This window comes from Eublepharis macularius, chromosome 10 (assembly GCF_028583425.1).
Source record: "Eublepharis macularius isolate TG4126 chromosome 10, MPM_Emac_v1.0, whole genome shotgun sequence".
NCBI classification, from domain to species: Eukaryota; Metazoa; Chordata; class Lepidosauria; order Squamata; family Eublepharidae; genus Eublepharis; species Eublepharis macularius.
Window position 1 is genome coordinate 38,045,729 of NC_072799.1, and position 24,828 is coordinate 38,070,556.

Here is a 24,828-nt window from a genome sequence, read left to right on the forward strand (position 1 = left end):
CGGCTCTAAAGCTACAGTCACAGCGACAGAGTCGGATTCCGGGGAGGGGTCAGCCACACCGGGCAAAGCGGCTGAAAGAGAAGCGGAGAGAGCAGCTGAGTCACCCGTTGGAGCCGAGAGGAGGACCCCTGACGCCAACGGGCCCGGGTCGGGCGATGGGAGCAGGGGGAGGGCGCGCTCAGGGCCCCAGCAGTCTCCCTCTGTCTTGCTTCCTTGTCGCTTCCCTCTCCGAACGGCCATTTTCTGCTTTTTCAAACTCGCTCCGATTTGAATCCTTATTCACCTTTTTAGATGGGAACTTAGAAGACCAGTTAGCACTGGTAATGATTTGCCTTCCAGAAGACCAGATCACAGGGCTGGCCTTTTCTCATATCGAGAATTATTTTTATTTCGACTGAAGAGCAGGTCCTGGAACTGCTCTGAAACGTAAGTCTTCTAATCCATTTTTGTAATGCTTTATAAAACAAAACTACTGAAAGGAAATTACTTCAAAACAGCTTAAAACTTTCAATTATCTTTATAATAAGCGTAACATTCAAAATAAGGCATATCTTCCATTCTTTTAGTTTGAAAACCAAAGATGAAATCCCATCTCTCCAACTCTCTTCAGGAAATTACATCCAAGGAGTAGAACCCAGGCACCAACACTTCAGATATAGTGGAAGGCATCACCCCTTGGTCTGTACATAAAAGTTCCAGTGCTGGTCAGTTCTGTTCTGGATCAAAGTGCCGCTGATGGTAGTAACCCATTTGTCCTAGAAGACAGAATTAGACCTGTCAGTGCATCATATAAAACCAGTGTAATTTGAACAGCAGTATTACCTTCTGGGACTTTGTCAAGACCAGATGTTCTGTGCCCCAGAGGACATCAGCTGACTCCAAAGACAGCACCCAGTTGCAGTAGCCCGGAGATAGCTATTATCTGAGACAAAGTTCCTATGGAGCAATACATTACATTAGCCCTGGGATTGTTTAGCTATAACTATAAAGCTGTATAGTACTTAAGGTTGCAAAGTCATTGAGGACTTGGGAGGGAAGGGGGTTCTCATTCATGGCCCCTGTTCATAGTATGTTTGGGTAATGTGGGAGACAGTAAGCTATCTGCTGTTTAGTCTTGTCTTGGAGAAGTGCTAACAAGTGGGTTCTTTCTGGAAGTTGGCTACTTAGAATCTCCACAACTATCTTCACAGGCAGGAAGTGGAGTGCCCTAAACCGTGCGTGTGTGTGTGTGTGTGTGTCAGCTCTTTGCCTCAAGAAGGAGCTATGATACTGCTCTTCCCAGTACACAACCCTTAAACTGAAAATCCTCTTTGTTGCTTCTTTGTAAGGGGGGGGGGGGAGGAAGGAGAATAGAAGCCCAATGGGTAGGAAGACATGAGTCTCTTACTGCTAGTCATGTTGTTTTGACTCGGAGGCACTGAACAAGAGCTTGGAGCCACTGACTGGGATGGCTGTGAGATGGTCACTCCGCAGAATTAAAACCATCAAACCTCGCCGCTTGCTTCAGCAAGCAGCTGGTAATCTACAGCCAGCTTCTAAGTGCTTCCTAACAAATCCACATCTTGAAGTTTCAGAAGAGTCCTTAGCAGTCCTAAGTAGTGCATGAAGTAATTAAATGCTTCTGATATTCTGGAAACTATAGAACAGAGAACAGGACTATATTATAATGGAATGGTTCACAAAGGCACTTTTATAAAAGAAACAAGACTCTCGACTGTAGACAATGCCATTGTGTATGGTATGTATTCCATACTTGACGGCACTTTACACACACTATTATCTGTTAGTAGTATATATTGTCCTGCTGTTATTGCATTGTCTTCCACTTCTGTAGTACTATTTTATGCACTGTTTGACATATGTCTCTGGTTTGTGTAAAACGTCAGTAACCCTAGTCCCACTGCATTGCTTATTACACGCCTCATGCTATTGCTAGCCCTGACTTGCACTGTGTAATCCATCTTGAGTTTCGGTGAGCCAAACAAGGAGTCTTGTTAGCATCATATAAGCAGGTCTAGCTCTGACTCTCTGCAAGCCATTCAAAGGCATTCACAGCTCCAGTGCAACCAGCTTTACTGGAATTAAGGGCAACAATGCAAATGTGGTGCTTAGCTAATCCGAAGATAAAAGGGGGGGGGAGTAAACACACAAAAACGGAGTTTCTCAACAGTTCCTAAATAAACAAAATGTAACAGTTCTAACTACATGTTCCCTGAATACACAGCATCACAGTTAAACTTGGAAATCTGCTCTTCCATAGCTGCTGCCTCCACAGAGAATTAAGAGACATAAATCATGAACGTTACTGCTAAAATAATCAAGTCAAATAATTCTTAAAATATGACACCCTTTAGATGAAACTTTTGCTTGTATTTTCCTAGTTGCCAAAACAAGCCACCCACCTGTTTGATATGAATGGGCTGACACCTGAAAGAAGAATCAATTACACAACTCTAGCAAAACAATAAACGTTTCTGCAACTGAAATGTCAACTGTTTGTAAGGTTCTAAACCAGCCTAAAAACATGGAGACTCAACAATTGTTAAAGATTGTGTATAGAGATGGGCATGACATCGGAAAATGCCAAGAACCATAGTTTGTGGTTCGTCGCGTTTCACGAACCACGAACTTTCACAAACTTGCCCCAGTTTGCAAACCGGATTGTTTGGTTCATGGTTTGTCACTTCAGGGGGCTGTAGAATGGCCCCCTTGACAGTCAGAGATACCAAACTCACAGGGAGTCTTCAGCAGGCTCTCCTCCATCCACCGTCCAAGAATGGTGAAGATTATATTTTGGATGTCCAAGTTGTACACCCCCAAAGCGGCTGCCCCCAGGAAAGTTCCATTGCCAATTGACTTTCACTGAAATACATTGCAGCACCAAGAAGTTGCCATGAAAATATGGGATGAAAAGGAAGAGTCTGTAACTTCCTCTTCAGAGGAAGATTCTGTAACTCCATCCCACGTTTTCATGGCGACTTTTTGGTGCGGCAATGTACTTCAATGGAGCCAATGCAAGTCAATTGGCAATGGAACTTTCCTGGGGGTCTGCCACTTTGGGGGTGTATAACGTGGACATCTGAATTCAAATCTTCGCCAAACTTGGAGGGTGGCTGGAGGAGAGCCTGTTGAAGACTCCCTGTGAGTTTGGCATCTCTGACTGTCAAAGGGCACATTCTAAGTGACAAACCACGAATCAAATAAACTACTCTAAAAGTTGGTCACGGTTCATCAGAAATGCGCTCCCACGAACTGGCCCAGTTCATCATGAACTTTGGTTCATAGTTCGGTTCATGCCCACCTCTAATTGTGTGTAAATCTGATCAGGCACTGTATGCAAAAGCTGTAGCAATCATATGGAAGCATCAAGGAAAAATAAGCATACCATCATGATTAGAATAGCTTATTTCTCACGATGTGCACTTTTTTGCCATCTTCCTTAAGCGGTTTCAAAATGTTGGGCTCAGGATTTGTGCATTCAGTCAGGTTCAGTAGCCAGGATAATAGTCACAGGTATAACCACAGTCAGACATAACAAACTTGTTACTGAATCACTTATGCAGCGAGTATGGCAGGGTTTCGAGTCATGGGTGAAGGACATTAATGGAGAAGACATTGTGTATCTGGATGAAATGGTGAACAGCGTAAGCAATCTTTGACAAGATGTATGCACAGGAAATCCTTGCTAATCCATCATGTTCAAGGATTATGGAGCTCTTTGAAGACTACCATAATGACCTTAGGGATGAAAATGGAAGTCTGTCAGCATTCTGGGTATCCTACTTGGACACAGCAGAATTCTTCTGGACTTAAGTGATTGGGTATTTCATTTGACATGCAAATGGGCAACAATTCCATGGTTCTTTGCCTATGACAGACTGCAATACGCCTCCTATGTTCCATACTATTATGTCCAGATGATCACTCTTCCAGTTGATCATCCAGACATACATGAATATTTCATGCAAGGTGGATTTTCAGTGCAACTAGGATTGAGAAGCCCATTGGGGCAAATTCCTGTAGACTAGACAACAGAAGAAACAATGAACTAAGATGCTTAAACACCAGGAGCTGTCAGTAAGTACTATATGACATCAGAATACCAGAGCATGTTTCTGAAGAAGAGGCAGGATTGGTTAAATGCAGCAGAAAGATGATACTCAGATTTCCATCTGACTATGATAAAAAAGAGGCAAATGTCCAAGCTTTAGTTGACCTAATGATAAACAAATGGTTGAATCCAATAAGCCATGATCGGGCAGGTTTGGCTGGCTTGCTCACTGGTGTAGTAACCCCCCACTGATACTGCCAGGGGTCTCACATCTCATGAAATTGGAGAGGAGCATATTTGGAATTCAAGAAGATGTATTAGCAAGTAAGATGTACCACTACCAATGTTCATGATAGGCTATCAAGTAGAACCTAAGAACGTTTTCCAATATCAATAAAAGGACAAAATGCAGTTATGGTAAAACCAAGAAAGTTGAAATGAAAGCAGTCTGAAACCTCTTCAAGCGTACTATCCTCGTTGCCTAAGTAGATGCATATGAGAAATCACAGAAGCATAGGGTTGGAAGGGACCTCAAGGGTCATCTAGTCCAACCTCCTGCACAATGCAGGAAATTCACAACACACACACACAACTGCCCCAGCGACCCCTGCTCCATGCCCAGAAGATGGCAAAACACCTCCAGGATCCCTAGCCAAACTGGCCTGTGGAAAATTGCTACGTGACCCCATAGTGGCGATTGGCATTACCCTGGGCATGTAAGAAGGCCACGAGAACAAAGCACTGTCAGCACTGCTGTCTGATGGCAGAAATGTCTTAGCTCATCCTCTAGGACCTCTGCCTTGGGCACTTGCAAATAGTGATTAGACCAGAAGACTAATAAGGCTGTGCTTGCCAGACTGTTAGAGAAAAATGTATATTCAGAGGAAACCATACCAGTCCAATCTATTTGCATCACTGATGGAATGAATTTAGTACAGAAGATGAAGGGCAATGAAAAGACACTTGAACGGCTAGCAGAATCCATATTCTGTGTTATACTTCACAAACATAACCAGAGTGAAAAGACAGGTGTTTTTGGTGCATACCTTGAAACTTGCATACCTTCAGTAAAAAATACTGAAAGATGCAAGCAAGGAACAAGTGTTTGCCTGCAAGAATATTGCATCAGCTCACAAAATCCACAGTTAAAAAGATGTCTGTGTAGCTCATCTAACAAATCAGAGCTCATCAGGTTCTTGGAGCAACACTGGAGAATGCTAAGTACATGAAGAGGCTGGAAGAGAAAATACTTTATACAATTCATGAGGCCTGTTTCAAAATCCTCTTGGGAAGAAATATGTCAGCTGAGGTCTACTCATGAAGCACCGGACAGGAGGAGGCTGCAGCACAATTTACATGCAGCAAAGGTGAGAGAAAATCTATTGTTGTTCCAGAAGAACCAGAGACACAAATGTTCAAATTAGTATGCTAAATGGATTTCCAAGTGAAACACCAAGACCCATGTTTGTGAAATGTGGGACAAAGAGTACACATTTATTAATATAAGCAAACTCTAAAGTTCTTTTGGACAGTATGTGTTCATTGCCATGACTGGACTACATGCCTTCACTGGCCTTAACATTGAGAGCTTTTGCAGGTTAAGGTAACGCCCTTAAAATTACTGAGAAAAGTCAAGAACCACCAGGAAAACATTCAACCAACCATGGAAGACATGGGATGTATCTACAAAGCTGTTTGAGAAGGTACAGCAATTCACCTGTCAAATGTATATTTCAAATACTTGCACTATTTCTGTAAATGAATTATGCTATGAACTTTTTATGTGCCAACCAGGTTCCACCATGCAAAGATTACTTGCTTATTCATGCACATCCTTAGGGTCCACTTCCAGGTGGGAATTTGCAGATGCAGTTTGCAAAGTCAGCTAAATGTACAGAGCCCAAAAGATTAGGGTTGAACGGCAATCTTGTCATCAAATGGACACGTAAACCATACATACCAATTACAATTTTTGAGATGTTATGCAAATGTGTGTATTCCTGTCAACTGCCAAACTGCTCATGTCTGTCCTATAGATTTACTGTTATGTGTAAATTACAGACATGTAGCAACCAGAAGGGAAAAAAAAACAGAAGTGGACTTTGCAGGTGACCTTTAGAGCTCAGAAGAGGATCTCTGTGATGATAAACATGATAAATAGTGTGAAAAAATTAGATTTTGGAGTTGTGTAAGAACTGAAAATAGAAACATATGCATATTGAACACTGGCTGAACTTTTCTTTCAGTAACACAAAGTTACCTATTATTTAGTTACATTTGATAAAAAGCACATAACGAGGAGCCATTCTCATGTACCTAACCATAGCATATCAAAAGAACAACAACAACATTTGCTTTATACACTGCCCTTCAGGACAACTGGGTACCAACAACTCAGTGTGCTGTTATAATCCTCACAACAATCACCCTGTGAGATGAGTGGGGCTGAGAGACGTCACCCAGCTGGCTTGAAGCAGAGGAGTAGGGAATCAAACCTGGTTCTCCAGATTAGAGTCCTGCTGCTCTTAACCACTACACCTCTACACCAAATTTCTTGCTCAGGCTCATTGGAAAGGCAAAAGAATAAGCTACAATTGTCTAATATACTTTAGGAGATTATCAGGATTTGGTAAAACACCATATAATGTAAACCTTATATAAATGCGGAAAAAAATAACTTTCTATTTGATTTATGACTTATACTACAAAAACAGTGATAGATAAAGGCACAATTAGTATGAGCTACTTGTAGGGGAATTTATTAGCTTTCCAACTGTGCTTTAAAATTTGAAACTGGTTGGTTGGATCAAAAGTTCAAATTTTAAAAAGTATTAAACTTTGTCCCCAAGCCTATTTGTTCCTTGTGTGTTCTCAAATAACCAAACACTAAATCAGCTGTCATTACTGGCTGCAATTACAGCTCAAGCGTGTAGCTAAAAGCATCAGGAGAACTTACATCAAAAGACTTTGCAATTTTATGGCAAATACATCCACAAACATAAAAGCACATTCAGTATATTTGCAAAACAATGTTATTCTACTCCAAGAATATGGTAGGCGCAGAAAACAGCAATTTAGTCAAAGATACACAGGTTTGGATTGGCTCAGTACCTGGACTGGCTCAGTACTGACTGCTAAGAAACTGTTAATGAATTTTTGAAAGAGACTCTTAAAACACCTCTGAATGATGGCTTAGCTGAAGTGTGATCACTTAAACACACAAGGGATCTGTTTCAAAACAGATAATACACAGAGAATACATATTTTGGTTCATTTGGGATTCTTGATTGAGGAACCCTGCTTCAGCCTTCCCTTAATTTTTGTTTCATTTCAGATGTAGATGTGCTGTTGTATGCTTATGGTTTGGCATCATCCTTAAGCTGCCTCTTTTAACTGATTGAAATAATTCCTTTATATGAAGTAATTAAACTATGCCCTTTTCTGTCTTCACAGAGATGCAAATGGACAGGTATTATTTTCTACTGTTTATGTCTCCTCTGCGCAAACTAGATTTTATCTTCCAGTTATGCAGTTTTTATCTACTTTTCTCTGCGCCCAGTGCTAGCAAACATTATTTCTATACAAAACACCCAGAATGAGTGTTTCCATAACATTATGTCTTTTTCTTATTAGTCAACCCAATTCACAACCACTTTGTGTTGGAAACATCATTCACAATGCTTTCCAGGGAAGTAAAGATTGTGAATGATGTTTCCAACACAACGTGGTTGTGAATTGCAAAATATTGCAAGCAAAAAAAAAATGTTTTCCCTAGAATGTAAGTTAGAGATTCTGTTGTAAAACAACAACTCACCCTTCTTAACTAACTGGCCATCACACACACCCAATACTTTTCAATCACTCACATAATAAAGAAGTGAATTAAAAGCTTGTTTAAAAAAGTGAACTATAAATAAACACACAGAGAACGAACTATATAACAGAACAATTAATTTAAAAAGTTGTTAAAACGAAACAGATATTGTCTTCCTCTCAAAGGGCAATAAAACGTGATAATCAATGTTCCATTCTGGATTCAAATCTTGCTCTTCTACTGCAGAACATGGCTACGCACCTGAAATTATCTGGGGAGAGAAATTCCATCAGCTCTCCTACTCACCTCACTATTCCATCAGCCCCTCAGAAATGATTTATATTATTTACATTATTTATAGTCCGCCTTTCTCAGCGAGATTCAAGACAGTGTGTGAGTCAGCATAATCCATTTCAGACATCTGAAGAAACAATGTAATAGGGTATATACATGCAAATCTACACAATTTGATAGGCCTTACTTAGAGCAGTTTGGGCCGGTCCCAGCGACAGTTTTCTCGCCCGTTGTATTCTATTTGATTTTCACTGCCAGGCTTTTAAGACCCCTTTTTCAGAGTCGTGCAGGCCCCCCGGGGTGCTCACCGTCAGGGCAAGAGATAGACGAAGACGAAGAGCACCAAGTCGATGAGGAGCATGAGCCACACGTCCAGCCAGTACGACTGCCCGCTGAGAGCCGGCCCGGGGCCTCCGACGCCCATCGCCGTAGTCGTTGTCGCCGCAGCCGCGTCCCGCTCCACTGCTGCGCGCTCTCGCAGCTCGGAGTCCTCCGCAGCCGCCATCGCCCCTTCGAAGTTCGGAGCGGACGTCAAGAAGGCGGCTCGCCTCGCGGGCACGCACAAGGCCAGCTCTTCCGCCCTCGCCCTCAGGAGGGCGGGGCTACACGATAATCCCCTCTTCCGGGGCAGGAGAAACGCGGCGCCGCTCTAGCGCGCCGGGCCTCTATGGCGAGAGCGTATTGGGAGTTGGGCTAGGACCGGAAGCGCCGAGTCCTCGGAAGCGATAGGCGACCCCCCCCCCCGCCACGTGCCCGCGCCTGTATCTACGCTCGCTACGCAGAAACGCGCGTCTCAGTGAGATCCCAAGCGGCTCCCCCGGCTCTTAGGCGCTTCCGGTCTGATCTTGAAATTGGGCTTCCGCTCTAATGTGCGTAGGGGCGGTTTTCACGAGGCTAGACTTGCAGTTCTCCTCGCCGACGGAGAAGCCTGGGGACAATTGCGGGTATTATCGTTGCCAACTTCCAAGTAGTGGCTGGAGATCTCCCAGAATTACAAGTGATCTGCAGGCCCTAGAGATCAGTTCCTTTGGAGGAAATGGCTGCCTTAAAAGGTGGGCTCTCCCTTCCCTACCCTCTCCAGGCTCCATCCCCAAATATCCAGGAATTTCCTAACCCGGAGATGGCAACCTGGGGAGGGGATGCAGAGGATTACAGCCTGAAGGGGAGAGGTTTATTAAGAGAAAGGCACTTAAGAGTGTGTGGAGTAAGGCATACATCCCAAGTTATCTTTCAGGGCAGCTTCACACAGTGTCAGGTAAGTAGCCGTGTTGGCCTGCAGTACAACAGCAGGATTTAAGTGGCACCTGAGAGACCGTATCTGAAAAAGGGAGCTTTGATTAGTGTGAAAATCGTGTTGGTCTCTCAGGTGCCACTGGACTCAAATCCAGCTGTAAACATAGGGTGAGATCAGTTTGGCTTCAAGGCACGGTTGCATAGGCTGCATCCAAGAACCAATCTGTTACATACTATGCAACTGAAAGATAGCATTTTTAGTCAGGTGGCTAAACCTAGTACTAATGTGCTCTCAAGCTTATAATAGAGACTGCCAGAGGAAATCACTCTAGCAAGAGCAGGGAGCCTGAACCCATCCATAGTATCTACTTTAGAAGCTTTGCATTGTTGTGAGATTACTATCTCAGTGGAAATAGTTGTATATCTTATCAATGTTTTCTAGTTGTCAGGAAATAGTGTCTAGCTGTTTTGGTCAGAACTCAGAAAATACATTAAGTCGAGCTAAAGGAAGAAGGCAGGTATGTGTAGAGGTGTGAAAGGACACACTGCACTTTGCATCTGGAGCAGATACAGAATATACTGTGGGTTGGATGGAAGTGAAGCCTCTAGAGGTGTACTCTTTTTCTCTTTTTGGAATCTGATGTGGGATAGCAGGTCTGCTGCTCTGTGCACTGCCTGTTTAAATAAAACAAATATTGCAAAAATTCATCTCTTTTGTGCTCCCATTAAGAGGAAACCAAATGCAGTTCTGTTGCTTCTGGAACTTTCCACAAACACAGGTGCAAAATAGCTTTGTGTAAAGGTGGCAAACTTTAAAAGGGAGGAAGCATTCAAGCCATAATTCAGTATCTAATACACAATTAACAATGAAAGCCAGTAAGTAGTGTAGGAAACAAGTTTATTGATTTCCATTATGAAAGCTAAGTATTCTTTACAGCTCTTAGTAACACTGAGTAAACATGGGACATAAGATAAATAGGTCTTAGTTACGCTTCTACCGTAAAAGAATAACAGACTGAGTTACTGTGTGCTTGTTGTAAAAAGCACAGTTGCCATGTGTATAGTAACTCCTCCATCATGTTTCAATCCTGTTCAAGCTTTTTTGAAGATTCTTTTAGCTGTGACACCTTCATAGATGTAAGTCTAAAATAGTGAAAACAGAAAAAGGGGCATCAGAAGAACGCCATTGAGATTTTACATAATTCAATAAAGGATGTTAATTTTCCCTAGGATTACTTAGCTCCACATTTGTCAGTCAAGGAAGAGTCTTTCAAAGGAGACATGGTTGCCCAAGTATCTACCTTACCACACAATGGTGGACACATCTCATTTATCCCAGATAAATAACATGATGAGGGAACACCTGTTGAGATGCCTACTTGCAGCCTGATCCAGTTTAACGTTGCATTCATTTAACTGTTAGGATCAAGCAGAAAGTACACTCTAGCACCTTAAAGGACTACTGCTTTATTACAGCACAAACATTTCTAGGCAATGAACCCGATTTAATATGAGATGCATTTTGACCAGGAATAGGTGCGTGTTCAGAAATCTTGGTGTGGTGGTCCTAAACTCATGAGAACTGCATTCCAAAATGCATTTACTAGAAACCCACTGAACCTGAAGGATTTATTTCTGAAGAAATGTGTAGGACCTCAGTAACATCTTTTTGGTGGAACGGTGTGGATCAGAAACAGAACATCAGCTTTGCGTGAGGAAGGTCTCTGCTTCCGATCTTGCCATCTCTAGTTAAAGGGATGCGAAGGAACTCTGCATGAGACCGTGGAGCGCTGCTTCTAATTAGAGCAGACAGTGTGTGGTGGAAAATGCCATCAAGTGATAGCTGACTTAAACCACCCACCCCGCTGGGGTTTTTAAGGCAAGAGACTAACATCGGTGGTTGGCCATTGGCTGCCTCTGCATCCCTAGTCGTCTTTGGAGGTCTCCTATCCAATTACTAACCAAAGCCAACCCTTCTTACCTTTTGAGATCTGATGAGATGGGGCTTGCCTGGGCTATCCAGGTCTGGGCAGAGTAGACAATATTGACCTTAAACCAGTGGGCTTACTCAATACAGGGCAGCTTCATGTGATACAATAGATTAAGAGTTGTCTAGTTTACACGTGTGTCTGGAGAGTATACACAAACCATATGGCTATTTTAAAGATGATCACAATATCCATGTTGACCATGCAGGACAAATACAAAATAAAGTGCACTCTCAGCGTGATGAATTCCTGTGCTAAGATACCCCATTGTGGTATCCCTGTCTTAGATTTTATTTTACACAAAATACCATGTTCCCATGTAAGTAAGGCTTAATACATTCATTATTGTTGCAGCGCAACCTGATCCTGTTCACCCAGTTTATATGTTGGTTCTTCAAGGCATTACTGTGGCACGGCAGAAATAGCTCCCATGCCACAGCTCTATACAGTGTGATTCTAAGTATATTTACTTCTTATTTACTTAGGTCAGTCAACTGCATCAATGGGGCTTACTTCCAAGTAAGCATACATAGAATTGCAACTTTAGAGTAACCTTTATGATACAGGTTAAGAAATCTTGGTTTAGGAGTAAAGCAGCTCATTAAAATGCAGAAGTATTTTAAGCTGTAGTAAATGCAGAAGTATTTTAAGCTGTAATGTTAATTGTACTTTTGCAGTATTTTCAAAAGCCAACATTCCTTCCTTCCTTCACTGGATCCTTAAGGAATGTCATTGCCTTAAGACTGAAGTGATCCATATACTAGGAATACTGTTTTATTGGATGGGAGGTTGCTGAACCACAGAGTTGCTGAAGTAGTACTCCTTGCCAAAGACAACCTTGGAATTCTTGAACTTCTTATGAATGGGGAAATGTATGATGAGCCGGGGTATATTTTGGTAGGTTGAAGTTTATCAGATGTTTAAAATGTCAGTATTTCAGGGGAGATAAGAGATTACTTGTGAGTGAAAATAGAGAGCAGAGGAGGATCTATCTCAGTTAAGAGAGAAGCTTGGCATTTCAGCCTTAAAAGCTGTCATTTTTTTTAAAAGACCCATCACCATTTCTTCATTAACTCACCTGAACGAGTTCATCTCCTATGATTTCTCTGAAAGCCTGAAGTTCCTTTCCATTATCTTTTCTTCTGAATGTGCCTACAAGTTTATTATCTTCTATGTTCCAGTTACCCTACAATGTTAAAACAGGCATCAGAGACAATTCTAAATGGGTGAACTTATGAATTCTTAGAAACTGCTGAAACCCAAAACAGGATTACAGGAGTTGCATCAGTTTGCATTCAGTCAGCAGCCTTGCCAAACAGCAACAGCATCATAGAATAGAAAGTCTCTTACATGGAGCTCAGTTCCATCAGCTAGACTGTAGTCAAAATCTACTCCCAGCGTGAACACTATATCTATGGTGCGGAAATTGCTTGACTCTTTGATAGTGAACTTGTTTCCCTCTTGTTGGAAAGTGAGCTTCAGGTTGTCATGCGCTCCTAGCTTTCTCTTCACTAAATTGATACCTACGGAGGAAAGGATATAGTAAATAAAAACATAACAAAAGGCCATTTTTTAAAAGTTTGGAGAAAGCATATTTACTAATGGAAGGCTCAACTTGGACAGGTTGGACTTCTGATTGGGCCTTTTGAAGTAGTTGTCTTGTGTGCAGCAAGTGCTAGCCTCTCTCAGATCAGACGAGCTTGTTCTACGTCCACTAGTCATTAGTTGCTCATGGATGCTTAGCCAGTTTGCAAAATCTCTCTTACTTCCCTATTAATAGAGACTAAATGTAAAGCACATTGGATACACTAATGTCTTCCTCATGATCCTGGTATTTTCTTGAGTAAAGTAGGAAGTGAATGTGGGGGAAGGGAGTCAAATGAAAATCACAGATGCCTAACTGGCTTATAGCAGCAGGCTGAAAATGTGTGGCAAAATGGAGAGGAAACCAAGGTAGATTAGAGTCCTAACATATTCTGCAGTGGAAAGCAACACACCAACTGGTGGAAGGAAAGCAATATTAAATCTTTAAATGTCAGTCTGGGAAAGAATATACCAGGAAGCCAATGAAATAGTTGTGGTTTTCTTCTGTAGGATTTTATTTAAAAAAATCAGACTCCACTGCTCAAGCCTGCCAGACTAGCATGTAAGAAAGATCTGTGTTCTTCATTATGCCATTCCAAGTCGGAAGCACTTGACCGTTATGAGGGTGAATGAAACTAGGAGGCCATTTAAGAGCCACTTGGCAGGTAACATTCTGCTAGCCAACTCTTTTCCTATCATAGTATCTCAGCTTCTCATGAATTTCTGCCTGCCACTTATTAAAGATCCAAGCGTACAGACGGAGAGAGAGAGAGAGAGAGAGAGAGAGAGAGATGAATTTGAAAACAAAATAAATGGGAAATAGCAGATATTTAATACATGAAAAGAGAAGCTGGACTCAGCAGTAACAAGAAGAAACATTCTCACGGGGGGAAAACCCAGATCTTACCCATCACCTCCATGAACTTCTCATAGTTTTCACTTTTTTCCACCTTCCAAGTACCATTAAACGCCATGACTGCCTGTTGTAACACAGCAGAATCAAGCTGAAGTAACTTCTGCCCAACTTGACATACAACACACCTTTCTAGGGCAGATTTATGTCTTCACTTATCTGAAAAGCAATTCACAGAGTGATGTGGCTGACTGAAGTGCAATTAGTCACATGACACCAGAATGCTAAGGCACTACCATTGACCCAAGTCCCTTGGTTAACAGGGTGCTCTAGTCTGTGGTCTTGCTGGAGAAATTGCTGGTTTCTGAGTCCACTTTATATATATGCTGCAGCCCCAGAATAATAGATTACGTTGACAGTTTATTTTTTAAATAATGATGCTTATTTAATTGGCAAACGTGTCAATGCTTCTTGGTGATGGAAATTAAACAAATATTTGCACCAGCAATGAAGCTCAAGCTTCTTTATTTTGCTCTGCACAACCAGGTTGCGTTTGGAAGCTGATCTATCAGGTATAATGCTGGTGGGAAGAACTTCGGAGAACTATTTATCTTGGAAGGTGCACATATTGGTTCTTTGCACTTTAGTAATGCATCTCTTGGTTTTCCAGTTCTGTAGCAACAATGAGCTAAAATATAAGGCAACTATGGGGGATTCTGGAAAGATCAGCTTTGAATTAATGTGCAAAATCCAACATCTTTATTCTCATCTCACTTCTGCTGCTGTAGCTGAACAAAGAGAATAGTTTGCCAACTGGTCTAGAGAAAAATGTCCTGTCCCTTTTATATAGGCTTAGTTGGAAAATGGGCAGTTGAAGCTTTTGGGGCCTGAAAGTAAATATCCCATTAAGACTTTGGCAGCCTTGCTCAGGGATCCTCCTTACTACATTAATTTGACTGTGGGATTGAAACCCTGGGACTGTGTAGCAGGCAAGTTGCCAGGATGAACTTTGGTACATTTCAACTATTTTGCAATTCTCCAACCATATACTGCAGAGATAAGATAAACACTTCTCTAGATTTCAGTGGGCTGTCTCAGATAAGTCATTTGAGGATCATGGCACAAGCAATCACTAATTCTCTTAGCACATCTTATGGATGTAGTTACTCTTGTCACTGTGATTAGGAAATAGATTATGACAGCACAGGTGGGGACGTTCCATCTGCTGTAATAATTTTTCAACTGTACAGTATCTCAGAAATACATTTTATACTTGGTATGCAACAGAAATTTTTCCATTCAGATTTAGCTTTACATTACTAAAATAAAAATGACCAAAAATGAAACATGCAGGTTTTCCAGAGGAAATTAAAAGGATTCTTTACTCACAGATGAGCAAATGTGCTGGGAGATTTTATGATGGGACCCAGTTCCAGCGGCTGTAGTCACTTTCATCTACTCCACTGGGAAATCTCCATACTTTCCTTTTTGCTATCTTCATCACCCTGTCCAAACTGAGTAACTATTGTAGTTCGAGATGGGCACAGAAAGAAAAAACCCCAAACCACTCAGTTCGTGGTTCTTTAATTTCCACGGAACATGAATTTAACGAACTCACCCGATTTCTGAACCAGTTTGAGGTTCAGGGCCCCCCAAGCTGGCCCCCTTCATGTTCAGAGAACCCAAACTTGGAGGGAGTTTTCAGTAGGCTTTCCTACAGCAGCCCTCCAAGTTTCATGAAGATTGCAATACAGATCTCCGAGTTATAGAGCCCCAAAGCTGGTGCCCCCAGGAAAGTCCCATAGAATTGGAGCCATCAATGGCAATTGCCATGCCTCCATTTGAAATGATGGACCTCCAAACGTGGGTCATGTCTGTGGCTGCCCCCTCCTTGCAGGTGCACTTAAGGAGGCATCCTGCCACCTCCCAAACTTGGAGCGGGGGGTCTGGCCGCCTCCTGGCAGCACCCCCCTGTGCCTGCCCACATGGCCCTAGGGGCGACCGCATGTCTGGTGTGTGGGTCATGTTGGGAAACAGACTAATTTACACACGTATCTCTCGTGCCGAGATACAATGAGTGACTGGCAGCCGACAAAATTCACCTCCTAGACGTGGTGCACTGATGGAGATCTCCTTCTCCTTGGGAGGAGGCTATTCTAAGTCCCGCTGGCGGGGTTCATGGGGTCCTATTATCATCCCACAGCATGAGGCCCCTCTTCCCTAGAAGACGTGGCTGCTGACCAAACCAACCCAAGTCTGCATCACACGTCCATCGTAGCATTTCATATAATTTGTTGAATATTTGCAAATTACCACAGTATTTGATATCACATTGCTGCATATTTGCACCTAATTACAAATTAGAACACTTTCTGAGTACTAGAATTAGATTATAAGACACCTCTGAGACAGGGCGGCTGTCACGGATGCCTTCCCCACCTTGTGGGGAGGCCATTCTAAGTCCCCAGGATAGGATGTGGCAGCTGCAGACTTCACCCACCGGCCAGCCATGGTGGCAACAATGGGACCCCTTCCCCCCATGGGGGGGGGGAGAGCAGACAGGACAGGTGCTCCACACAGCTTCCCGAGGCACGGTCTGCCCAGAAGAGCAGCATGCAGCTGAATGGTGGCATGGAGAAGTGGCAGCTGTTGCTGGCATGACACACCCGCCAGGTCTGGCGGATCACGGTCAGGGAGGGGGACACCTGGCCCTCCCCCAGTGGGAAAGCAAAGCTATGCAGCCACATCATGAGTGCCCCTCCATTGCATGGAGGGGTACCGGCTAGGCTGGACTGGGTGCACAAAATAAGTGGCCCGAACAAGGCCAACCGGGAAGAGGAGTGATCAGAGCAACACAACGACATCGTGTGCTCCCCTTGCTTGCATGTAAGGGAGACGGCCTGGCTGCACAGGAAGCACAAAATAAGAGGCCAGACCATGAGAGCAGCGTATAGCTGAACGCATGCATGGAACAGTGGATGTTGTCACCAGCATTACTCACCTGCTGGACATGGCAGAAAGTCCATGACCCACCCACTGGACGTAGCATGTTGCGGTCAGGGAAGGGGGAGACTGCGTGCCCCTGCCCCTCATGGAGCAGAAACGTCCCCCAGTGGACAGGCGACACAAAATAATCATCCCGGATGGGGACGGACCCAGAAGAGCAGCGCACTGGCGCGGCATGATGCTAACCCTCGTGCTGAGGAGCGGTGGCCACAGGCATGACCCACCCGCCAGACATGCCGTGTCATGGTCAGGAAAGGTGGAGACATCGTGCATGCCCTTGCCATGCATGGTTGGGAAACGTCCCCCGACTGGACAGGCAGCACAAAATAATCGGCCTGGATGGGGATGGACCCGAAAGAGCAGTGCACTGGTGCAGCATGACACTGTTGCTCGTGCTGAGGAGCGGTGGCTGCAAGCATGACCCACCCACCGGACATGATGTGTCACGGTCGAGGAAGGGGGAGACTGCTGAGAAGCGGTGGCTGCGGGAATGACCCACCCACCGGACATGGTGGAAAGCCCCTGACCCATGTGCCAGATGTGGCGGGGCATGGTCAGTGTGTGAGGAGGCCATGTCCCACCCACCAGATGTGGAAGCCAGTCCCTGACCCACCTGTCAGATGTGGTGGGTCGCGGTCAGGGTGGGGGGAGACCTGGCTCTCCCCCCTGCAGGAGAGTAGAGCAGCAAAGCGACATCGTGCACGCTCCTCCCTCGCGTGGAGGGGCAATGGCCCAGCTGTACAGGCAGCACAAAATAAGTGGCTCAGACAAGGCCGCCCCAGGAACCAAGAACTACAGCATATGGCGTCATGTGGATGGAGAAGAGTTGGTGCAGTCCCCTGAATGTCCCACCCGCCAGCTGTGACGGAAAGTCCCTGACCCACCCACTGGACATGGTAGGTTGCGGTCAGGGTGTGAGGCCATGTCCCACCCGCCGACAGCAATGAAGGAACCCCTTCCCCTAGGTGCAGAGGAGGCAGTAAGTCCCATGGATCGGGGCCCCTGAAACCGTGTCATACAATTTCATGTGCAACACTGTCCCTCATGCATAGGAGTGGTGACCGCAGGCATGACCCACCCACCAGACATGGCAGCAAAGCGGTCCCTCATTGAGAGGAGCGTTGGACATGGACACTGACAGTCTGACACAACTGACTCTGACCCATCTGTTGGCTGTGGCAAAGGAGAAGGGTGCACAAAATAATTGGCCCAGATGAGGCTGGACCTGGAAGAGCAGTGTTGTGGAACACTGGAGGCAGACAGCTGAATAACCCACCTGCTGGACATGGAGGCGGGTCCCACTCGGGAAGGGGGCAACCTGGCCCTCCCTCGGGGACAGCAGAGCAGTGAAGCGACATTGTGCGTTCCCCTTCCTCACATGGAGGGGTGGCATCCTGGCTGTACAGGCAGCACAAAATAAGCGGCTTGGATGCAGCCGGCCCAGGGAGAACAATGTATGGCGTGGTGCTGGCATGGAATATTGGAGGCAGACAGCAGCATGACCCATCTGCCAGATGTGGTGGGTTGCGGTCAGGGAAGGATGGAGACATCGTGCGCTCAACTCCCTCGCACGGAGGGGCGATGGACCGGCTGTAGAGGCTGCACAAAATAAGCAGCCTGGATGAGGATGGACCCGGAAGAGTCGCTTTCAGGGCTTCCAAGGGTGGGGCACATAGCACAGAACACACTCAGAAAATGGTTCTGCCCCCGTCCCAGGTAGCCAGTACTGCCATGAACTACCCGCTAGATGTGGCAGCCCAGAAGGAACTCCTTGCGTGGCGGAGACCGCAGGCCCATACGGGAAGCTTCCAAGAATGCAGCCGCCGGCAGGTCCCACCTGCCAGCCGTCCATGGCGGCACAGAATGAACCCCTTCCCCCTGGCATGGAGGAGACAGCCTGTCCCATTGAACAGGACTGCTCCCACCATCCTCTACAACTATATGTGCAAAGCCGCCCCTCGTGCCGAGGAGTGTTGGGCACAGACATCACCAACCCACCTGCCAGTCATGGCAAAGGAGAAAGGTGAGAAAGGGGGAGGGAAGGCAGCGAAAGCCGTACTAAACAGTTATGGAAAACTTTTTATATATGCTGGTAATAGTGTAATGTAAATACAAAATAAATTGCTTGTACAAAAATTAATTCCTCCAATTATTAGTCAAATGAACATATGTTGCAAGATAAATACAAGGTCAGAAACCAAAAGGATGCAATAAATACAATAAATGTCAATTAATAATAAGGATACAATAAATACAATGAATGTCAATTAGTAATGTGCAAGGTACCAGGACCAAGAGCCAATGAACTCAAAAGTAAGTTGGTTTAGAACACAATGTATACAAAAGAGCCATGATGTTCAAAATAAATGTCCATATATGGACCCACATCATGGCTGGCTAACAGTGACGTGTGGGTCAATGAGAATACGGTGGCAGAATGTCGAAGGTTCTATTCTGATCAGGACGGGTGGAAAAGCCCAAGATTAGGCTCTTCTGGGCTCTTCTGGTCAGGTGCTGCTTCCTACCTCAGTAATCAAAGGCTTCCAGATGGTGAAGAAATATGGCTTCCAGTACAATAATCTCTTAGCTCTATTCAAGTGGTTAGCTTTTATAATTTTGGCACCTGCCATATTTTCAACCTCCACAATAAATATCCTTTCTAAAGTTTATGTCTCCATTATTTTGTCTTCCCAGGCAACAAACTACTTGGGAATGGTGATTTTCAACAGGAAAATGGTGCAAGCAGAAAATTAAATAGACCAACTTTCTCCAGTTCTGTCATCTTCCCTCCTGCATTTCCAGTTTGTTAAAAATAAAATCCAGGAAAATAATTGTGAAACTATATGTAGCAGCCCTTTCTGCTCTAGTGTTTGCGTTATTATGGCCTTTGCTCGTCATAGATGGTAGAGGTCTGCCATTGTGTGCAGGCAGCAATGAAAGAAGGCTAACGCCTTTATGTATGTTCGCCTTCTCGAGAGGAGCAGCTTTTCATGCTCCCTGACAGGCTAGGCTCATCATTCCCAATGGCTGCAGATTAACCCACTCTCCTTTGCCAAGTGACCATGGCAGCAAATGCATACAGTCCATATCTTGTATCTGCTTTGGGGGTTAAAGATGAAGAAGAAGTCTGGAAAAGCACCCCGCAGGAAGTAGGGAGAAGCAGTGGCCAGCATTTGCTGCTTTAGCACTTTGCAAACTCACCAGCACTTCTTCCTTCTCTCTGCATTCTGTTCTCTCTTGCCTAGCGGCTGCTATTGACCCTTTTAAGTGGGGTGAAACATGCCCCATTAAAAAAGAACCCTTTCCTCCAAACAGCAACAGCACAGATACTGAACATGCCTTCCACCTTGCATGGGAATGAAAATCCCCCTGCCGTATGGTTAGCAGCTCTTTTGATGCTTATGAAAACACACGTGCACATGAACATCCATGAAAGCTATTCACAGTAGTAGCTAATGCCTTTATTAAGCTCAACTAAAACTCCTCAAAGCAGATGACCAAGTAGCCTGGAACTTTTCAACAGGCTGGATGTTTTAAAAAAAAAAAGCCAAAAGGGGCAGGAGAAGGAAAAGAATTCTTGAGCATAGTGAAAAAGCCTGTGTGTGGTTTGGAAGAAGGAAGTGCTAAAAAGGTGTTATGCAAACTTAATGCAGGTTAGTGCAAAGTGCAAAAAGTTCTCAGATTGTACCCAAGACTCCTAGGACAAAGATGCATTGGCTGTTCTCAGCAGCTCTGATCACATGTTATAGTGAATGTATTTACATCTTGCCTGTACATGTGTATCTCTTTAAGAAAGAGCCAACATGCATTCACTTTATGAATGAAATGGGAGACCAGCATTGGGATATGTGTGTGTCACACATCCATCTGTACATAAACACCACTAGAAATTTGCACCTGTCTCCAGCACTAGCCAGAGAGCTGCAGAAAAGAAAAATATAGCAAAGCTTATATTACCAAATCTGGAGGTTTTCCTTAACGTTCAGTTTACTTATGGTAGTCAAAAACTTGCTCTATACTTTGTGGTGTTACAGTTGCGTTTCTTTCTGCTTATGCACATTTGTGAGGCCTTTTTATTAAGCTGAATTAGCTGTCTTAATTTTTCTTTCCAAATCTCACAGATCTGCTGGTTTTCTAATGCGTGTGCCTCAGCTTCTTTATGCAAGCCAGAAGGAACTGAGCCGTAGGTTGCAGAGAATTGTTCTGTCTGGTGTAAATATTGTCCTTCAGTCCTGAAGCACACATATTTGGAACAGCACCATAGAAACTGCAGGAGAGGGAACATGTTTGAATCCTTCCCTCAAAAAACAAACTCCTGATACTTAGAACAAAAGCATGTTAGTCCGCAATCATATTCTCGATGTATTGTCGAAGGCTTTCACGGCCGGAGAACGATGGCTGTTGTGGGTTTTCCGGGCTGTATTGCCGTGGTCTTGGCATTGTAGTTCCTGACGTTTCGCCAGCAGCTGTGGCTGGCATCTTCAAGACCACGGCAATACAGCCCGGAAAATCCACAACAGCCAATCATATTCTCTATCATGCTCCTTTACATCAAAATTCTCTTAATGTGAGTTTTAGCAGACAGTTTCTGCTACTCAGTATTTTGTTTGAGGTGTACAAATACCAGAATGTATTGGGAACTAATTCATTGGCAAGAGCTCTTGTGTAGCCTTAATTGCCCAAGATTTCTGATTAAAGGTATTATTGCAGTTTAGGTTACTGCCCTCTAATTTGGAAAACTGGAAGAAATTATTAACTAAAAAGATATCTAATCAAATAATCAATGATAATCAAGAATATATAACTGGAAGTTGCACCAGAAAATTAAATGGCACTCCAAAGATCAGAAGTGAAACACTTTCACGAAAGCCTTATCATGGCTAACTCAATGCCTAAAGCAAATAGGATCAAAATTAGTACATAGTATTTTAAATCATTAATCCATCTTTTTTTGCAGCATACATGCTATCAGTATGTGGTGTATTACTGAAAATATTGGACTGGGGAGACCCACGTTCAAATCTCCACTCGGCCATGAAGCCCTGGGTGACCTTAGGCCTCAATCCTCTGTTATCTGAAGTGCTGTTAGGAGTATAAAACAGGATGAAAGAAATTCCTCCTTGGAGGAAGGACAGGCTCAAAATGTAAGAATTAGAGTTATAGTATGATTGTAGATTATTCTGTGACACATTAACTGCAACCAATCTGGAATGAGTTAGAGAACCCTGGGTTCCCTGTATAATTCTGTAATCAGTGAAACATATCCTACTTCTGGATTCTGTATCATTGATTTATCAGTAAAAATTTATCAGTAAACATTGATCAATAAAAGGATTATCCTGTTAACTTGACGAACAGCATCCTCAATCAAATCATTTCACTTAAGAAATGCAGACAAACTTTTATGTTTAAATTAATGACTCAGCAGTGCAGCCTGGGGCAGAGGCTCATCCTTTTTTTAAAAAAATTTTTTTTTATTGAAACACTTGTTGCAATAAATAACTTTCAAGCAATAAAGATCATTACAAATCTGATTAAAGAAAAAAAATCAGTGTACAATATGTAGATTGTCTTGTATCCTTATTAATTGTCACAAAGATATCCAAGTAGTTACACCATTATACTACTAGCTTAATAGAAAGAGAGGTATCCATTGTTTGTTATAACTTGTAAAATTTTTGAGTTAGGCTGCAGATTATTCTCTTCTATGTATTCCAGAAATGGGAGCCACTTTTCAATAAAACCAGTATTTTCTGTGAAGTGTTCTGCATTTTGCATATCATTGCTAATTTTTTCTAAAATAAAATGATTCCAAACTTTAGATAACCAAGTTTCAATTGTTGGTAGTCTTTTTGATTTCCATACTGTCGCTATGGCACTCTTAGCTGCTACACAGAAAGAGGCAACAAGCTCCTTTCTGGGTTTGGGGATGTGCAAATTTCCCCACAGGTCTAGAAAGATCATTTTCGGGTCGAAAGGGAATTCGTAATTAATGATGTCTTTGATTTTCATTAGTATCTCTTCCCAAAATTGTCTAATTCCTTTACATTCCCACCAACAGTGGGCAAAGGTTCCCTCCTCGCCACAATTTTTCCAGCATTTTGGGGATGCTCTAGCTGATATTTGCGCTAACTTTTTGGGTGTTAGGTACCATCTGTGAATCACTTTAAACGTTTGTAATTTAGTTATGATAACTTTTGAGGTGAATATTCCAGATGACCAAATTTCCTTCCAAATCTCTGGGGACTGTTCAATTGCACAGTCCCTACCCCAGCTAGTTTGACAGCTTAATTGCTTATTCTCAGTGACGTTTAGAAGTATGTTATATAGTTTAGCTATCATCCCTTTTTTTTGTTGTAAAGGTGAGTTTAGAATTTGTTCAAGTTCTGTCAAGGGTTCTTTCATGATGTTCCTTAGCTTTATTTTTTCTGCCATGTGTGAAAGTTGTAAGTAACTAAACCAATGTAGTTTCTGTTCCAGTTTATTCTCTATATCTGCTTTCTCTAGGAGGCCTGATTTTGTGGCGATGTCGACTAATCTAGTTACTTTTGCCTGTTGGAATGTAAGGATAAGTGATAGACCCCACTCTGGTGAGAACCATTCTTGATTAATAAACGTAGAGAATCTGGATATTTTTGGAACTAATTTGGTCTTGATTTGGTCCCATGTCTTTAAGATAGATGATATCAAGAAGCTATTTTTGATGCTTTGTGGCCTATTATTTGGTTTATTCCAAACTATGTCCTTTATGTCACAGAGTTTTGAAGGTGGTTGTATGATCGTAACCCAGTCTGGCTGAGAGGAATTTGAAGTCATTTGCAAGAGGTTAACCAGTCTTGCTGCTGATTGATATAGGTATAAATCTGGATAATTAAAACCGCCATTTGCTGATTTCCTTCTCATGGTGGTGAATGCGATTCTCGGATGTTTGTTCTGCCATAGAAATTTATTAATCAATATTTGCCATTGAGCTATTTGTGTTCTATTTATAGTAAGAGGGATCGCTCTGAACATAAAAATAAATTTTGGTAGTACAAATGCTTTTATTAAATGAAATCTGTCATACCACGTGAGTTTTATTTTATTCCAGTTGATAATGTCTAGTTTAATTTGATTTATCAATTTGAGGTGATTCAATTTTATAAGATCCTTCAAATTGGGGGTGATTTTAACGCCTAAGTATGTAAGATGTGTTGGAGACCATTGAAAGCTATATACTTTACTAATTTGTTGGACTGTTTTGCTATGGGTGTTGATGGCTAGGTAGTAAGATTTTGTTTGGTTGATTAATAATCCTGATATTGCACCAAATTTTGTAAGTAGAGATGAAAGATAGGATAGTGAACTTAATGGTCTGGTCAAATATATCATCATGTCGTCCGCGAACAAGCTAATTTTAAATTCTGTGGAGTCAACATTTATTCCCTTTATCTGATTGTGTTCTCTAAGGGCAGTTGCAAAGGGTTCTAGGGCCATTGCAAATAAGAGAGGGGATAGGGGACAACCTTGCCTTGTGCCTCTTTTAATGTAGATGTTTTCTGAGTACATATAGTTTAGCTTGATATTTGTTATAGGTTGGTGGTATACAGCTCCAATTATATTTAAGAATTTTTCTCCAAATTCCATATGTCTCAATGTTTTTAATAGGTATGATGTTTCTACCGAGTCGAAAGCTTTTTCGACATCTAGCGATAAAAAGATGGCTTCTGTACTATTTTGAGTGCAGTGATCTATTAAGTTTAATGATTTATAGATGTTATCTGTAATGTCTCTTTTTGGAATAAATCCTGATTGGTCTGTGTGAATATACTTGGATATGAATGTATTTAAACAATTTACTATCACAGAAGCAAAGATTTTATAATCATGGTTGAGCAATGAAATGGGACGGTAGGATGCTGCTTTTAGAGGATCTTTTCCCTGTTTATGGATTACTATGATGTCAGCTCTCTCCCATGTGGGTGGCATTATACCCTTATCCAGAATCGAGTTAGCTAAGTCAGTT

General features: G+C 42.9%; 1 protein-coding gene and 1 long non-coding RNA gene across 2 annotated transcripts; both read right to left on the minus strand.

Annotated features, from left to right (window-relative positions):
- Positions 1 to 498: 498 nt before the first annotated feature.
- On the minus strand, positions 499 to 8,764 carry LOC129336831 (uncharacterized). Its single transcript, XR_008597750.1, has 2 exons — positions 8,468 to 8,764; positions 499 to 755 (listed from the first exon to the last, which is right to left on the minus strand). It is a non-coding gene; the product is annotated as an uncharacterized LOC129336831 (long non-coding RNA).
- A 1,509-nt stretch (positions 8,765 to 10,273) lies between these two features.
- Positions 10,274 to 14,148, minus strand: FABP2 (fatty acid binding protein 2). The gene is made up of 4 exons (XM_054990702.1): positions 13,872 to 14,148; positions 12,731 to 12,903; positions 12,459 to 12,566; positions 10,274 to 10,535 (listed from the first exon to the last, which is right to left on the minus strand). The coding sequence occupies exons 1-4, from the start codon at positions 13,936 to 13,938 to the stop codon at positions 10,485 to 10,487; spliced, it is 399 nt and encodes a 132-aa protein (XP_054846677.1). The 5' UTR covers positions 13,939 to 14,148; the 3' UTR covers positions 10,274 to 10,484.
- Between the last annotated feature and the right edge of the window lie 10,680 nt (positions 14,149 to 24,828).

Coding starts and splice junctions, on each gene's coding strand:
- FABP2 (XM_054990702.1), bottom strand. CDS start 13,938: ATGGCGTTTAATGGTACTTGGAAGGTGGAAAAAAGTGAAAACTATGAG. Junction 12,567..12,730: donor CTGATGGAACTGAGCTCCAT/GTAAGAGACTTT, acceptor TTAACATTGTAG/GGTAACTGGAACATAGAAGA. Junction 10,536..12,458: donor TAGGAGATGAACTCGTTCAG/GTGAGTTAATGA, acceptor TCACTATTTTAG/ACTTACATCTATGAAGGTGT.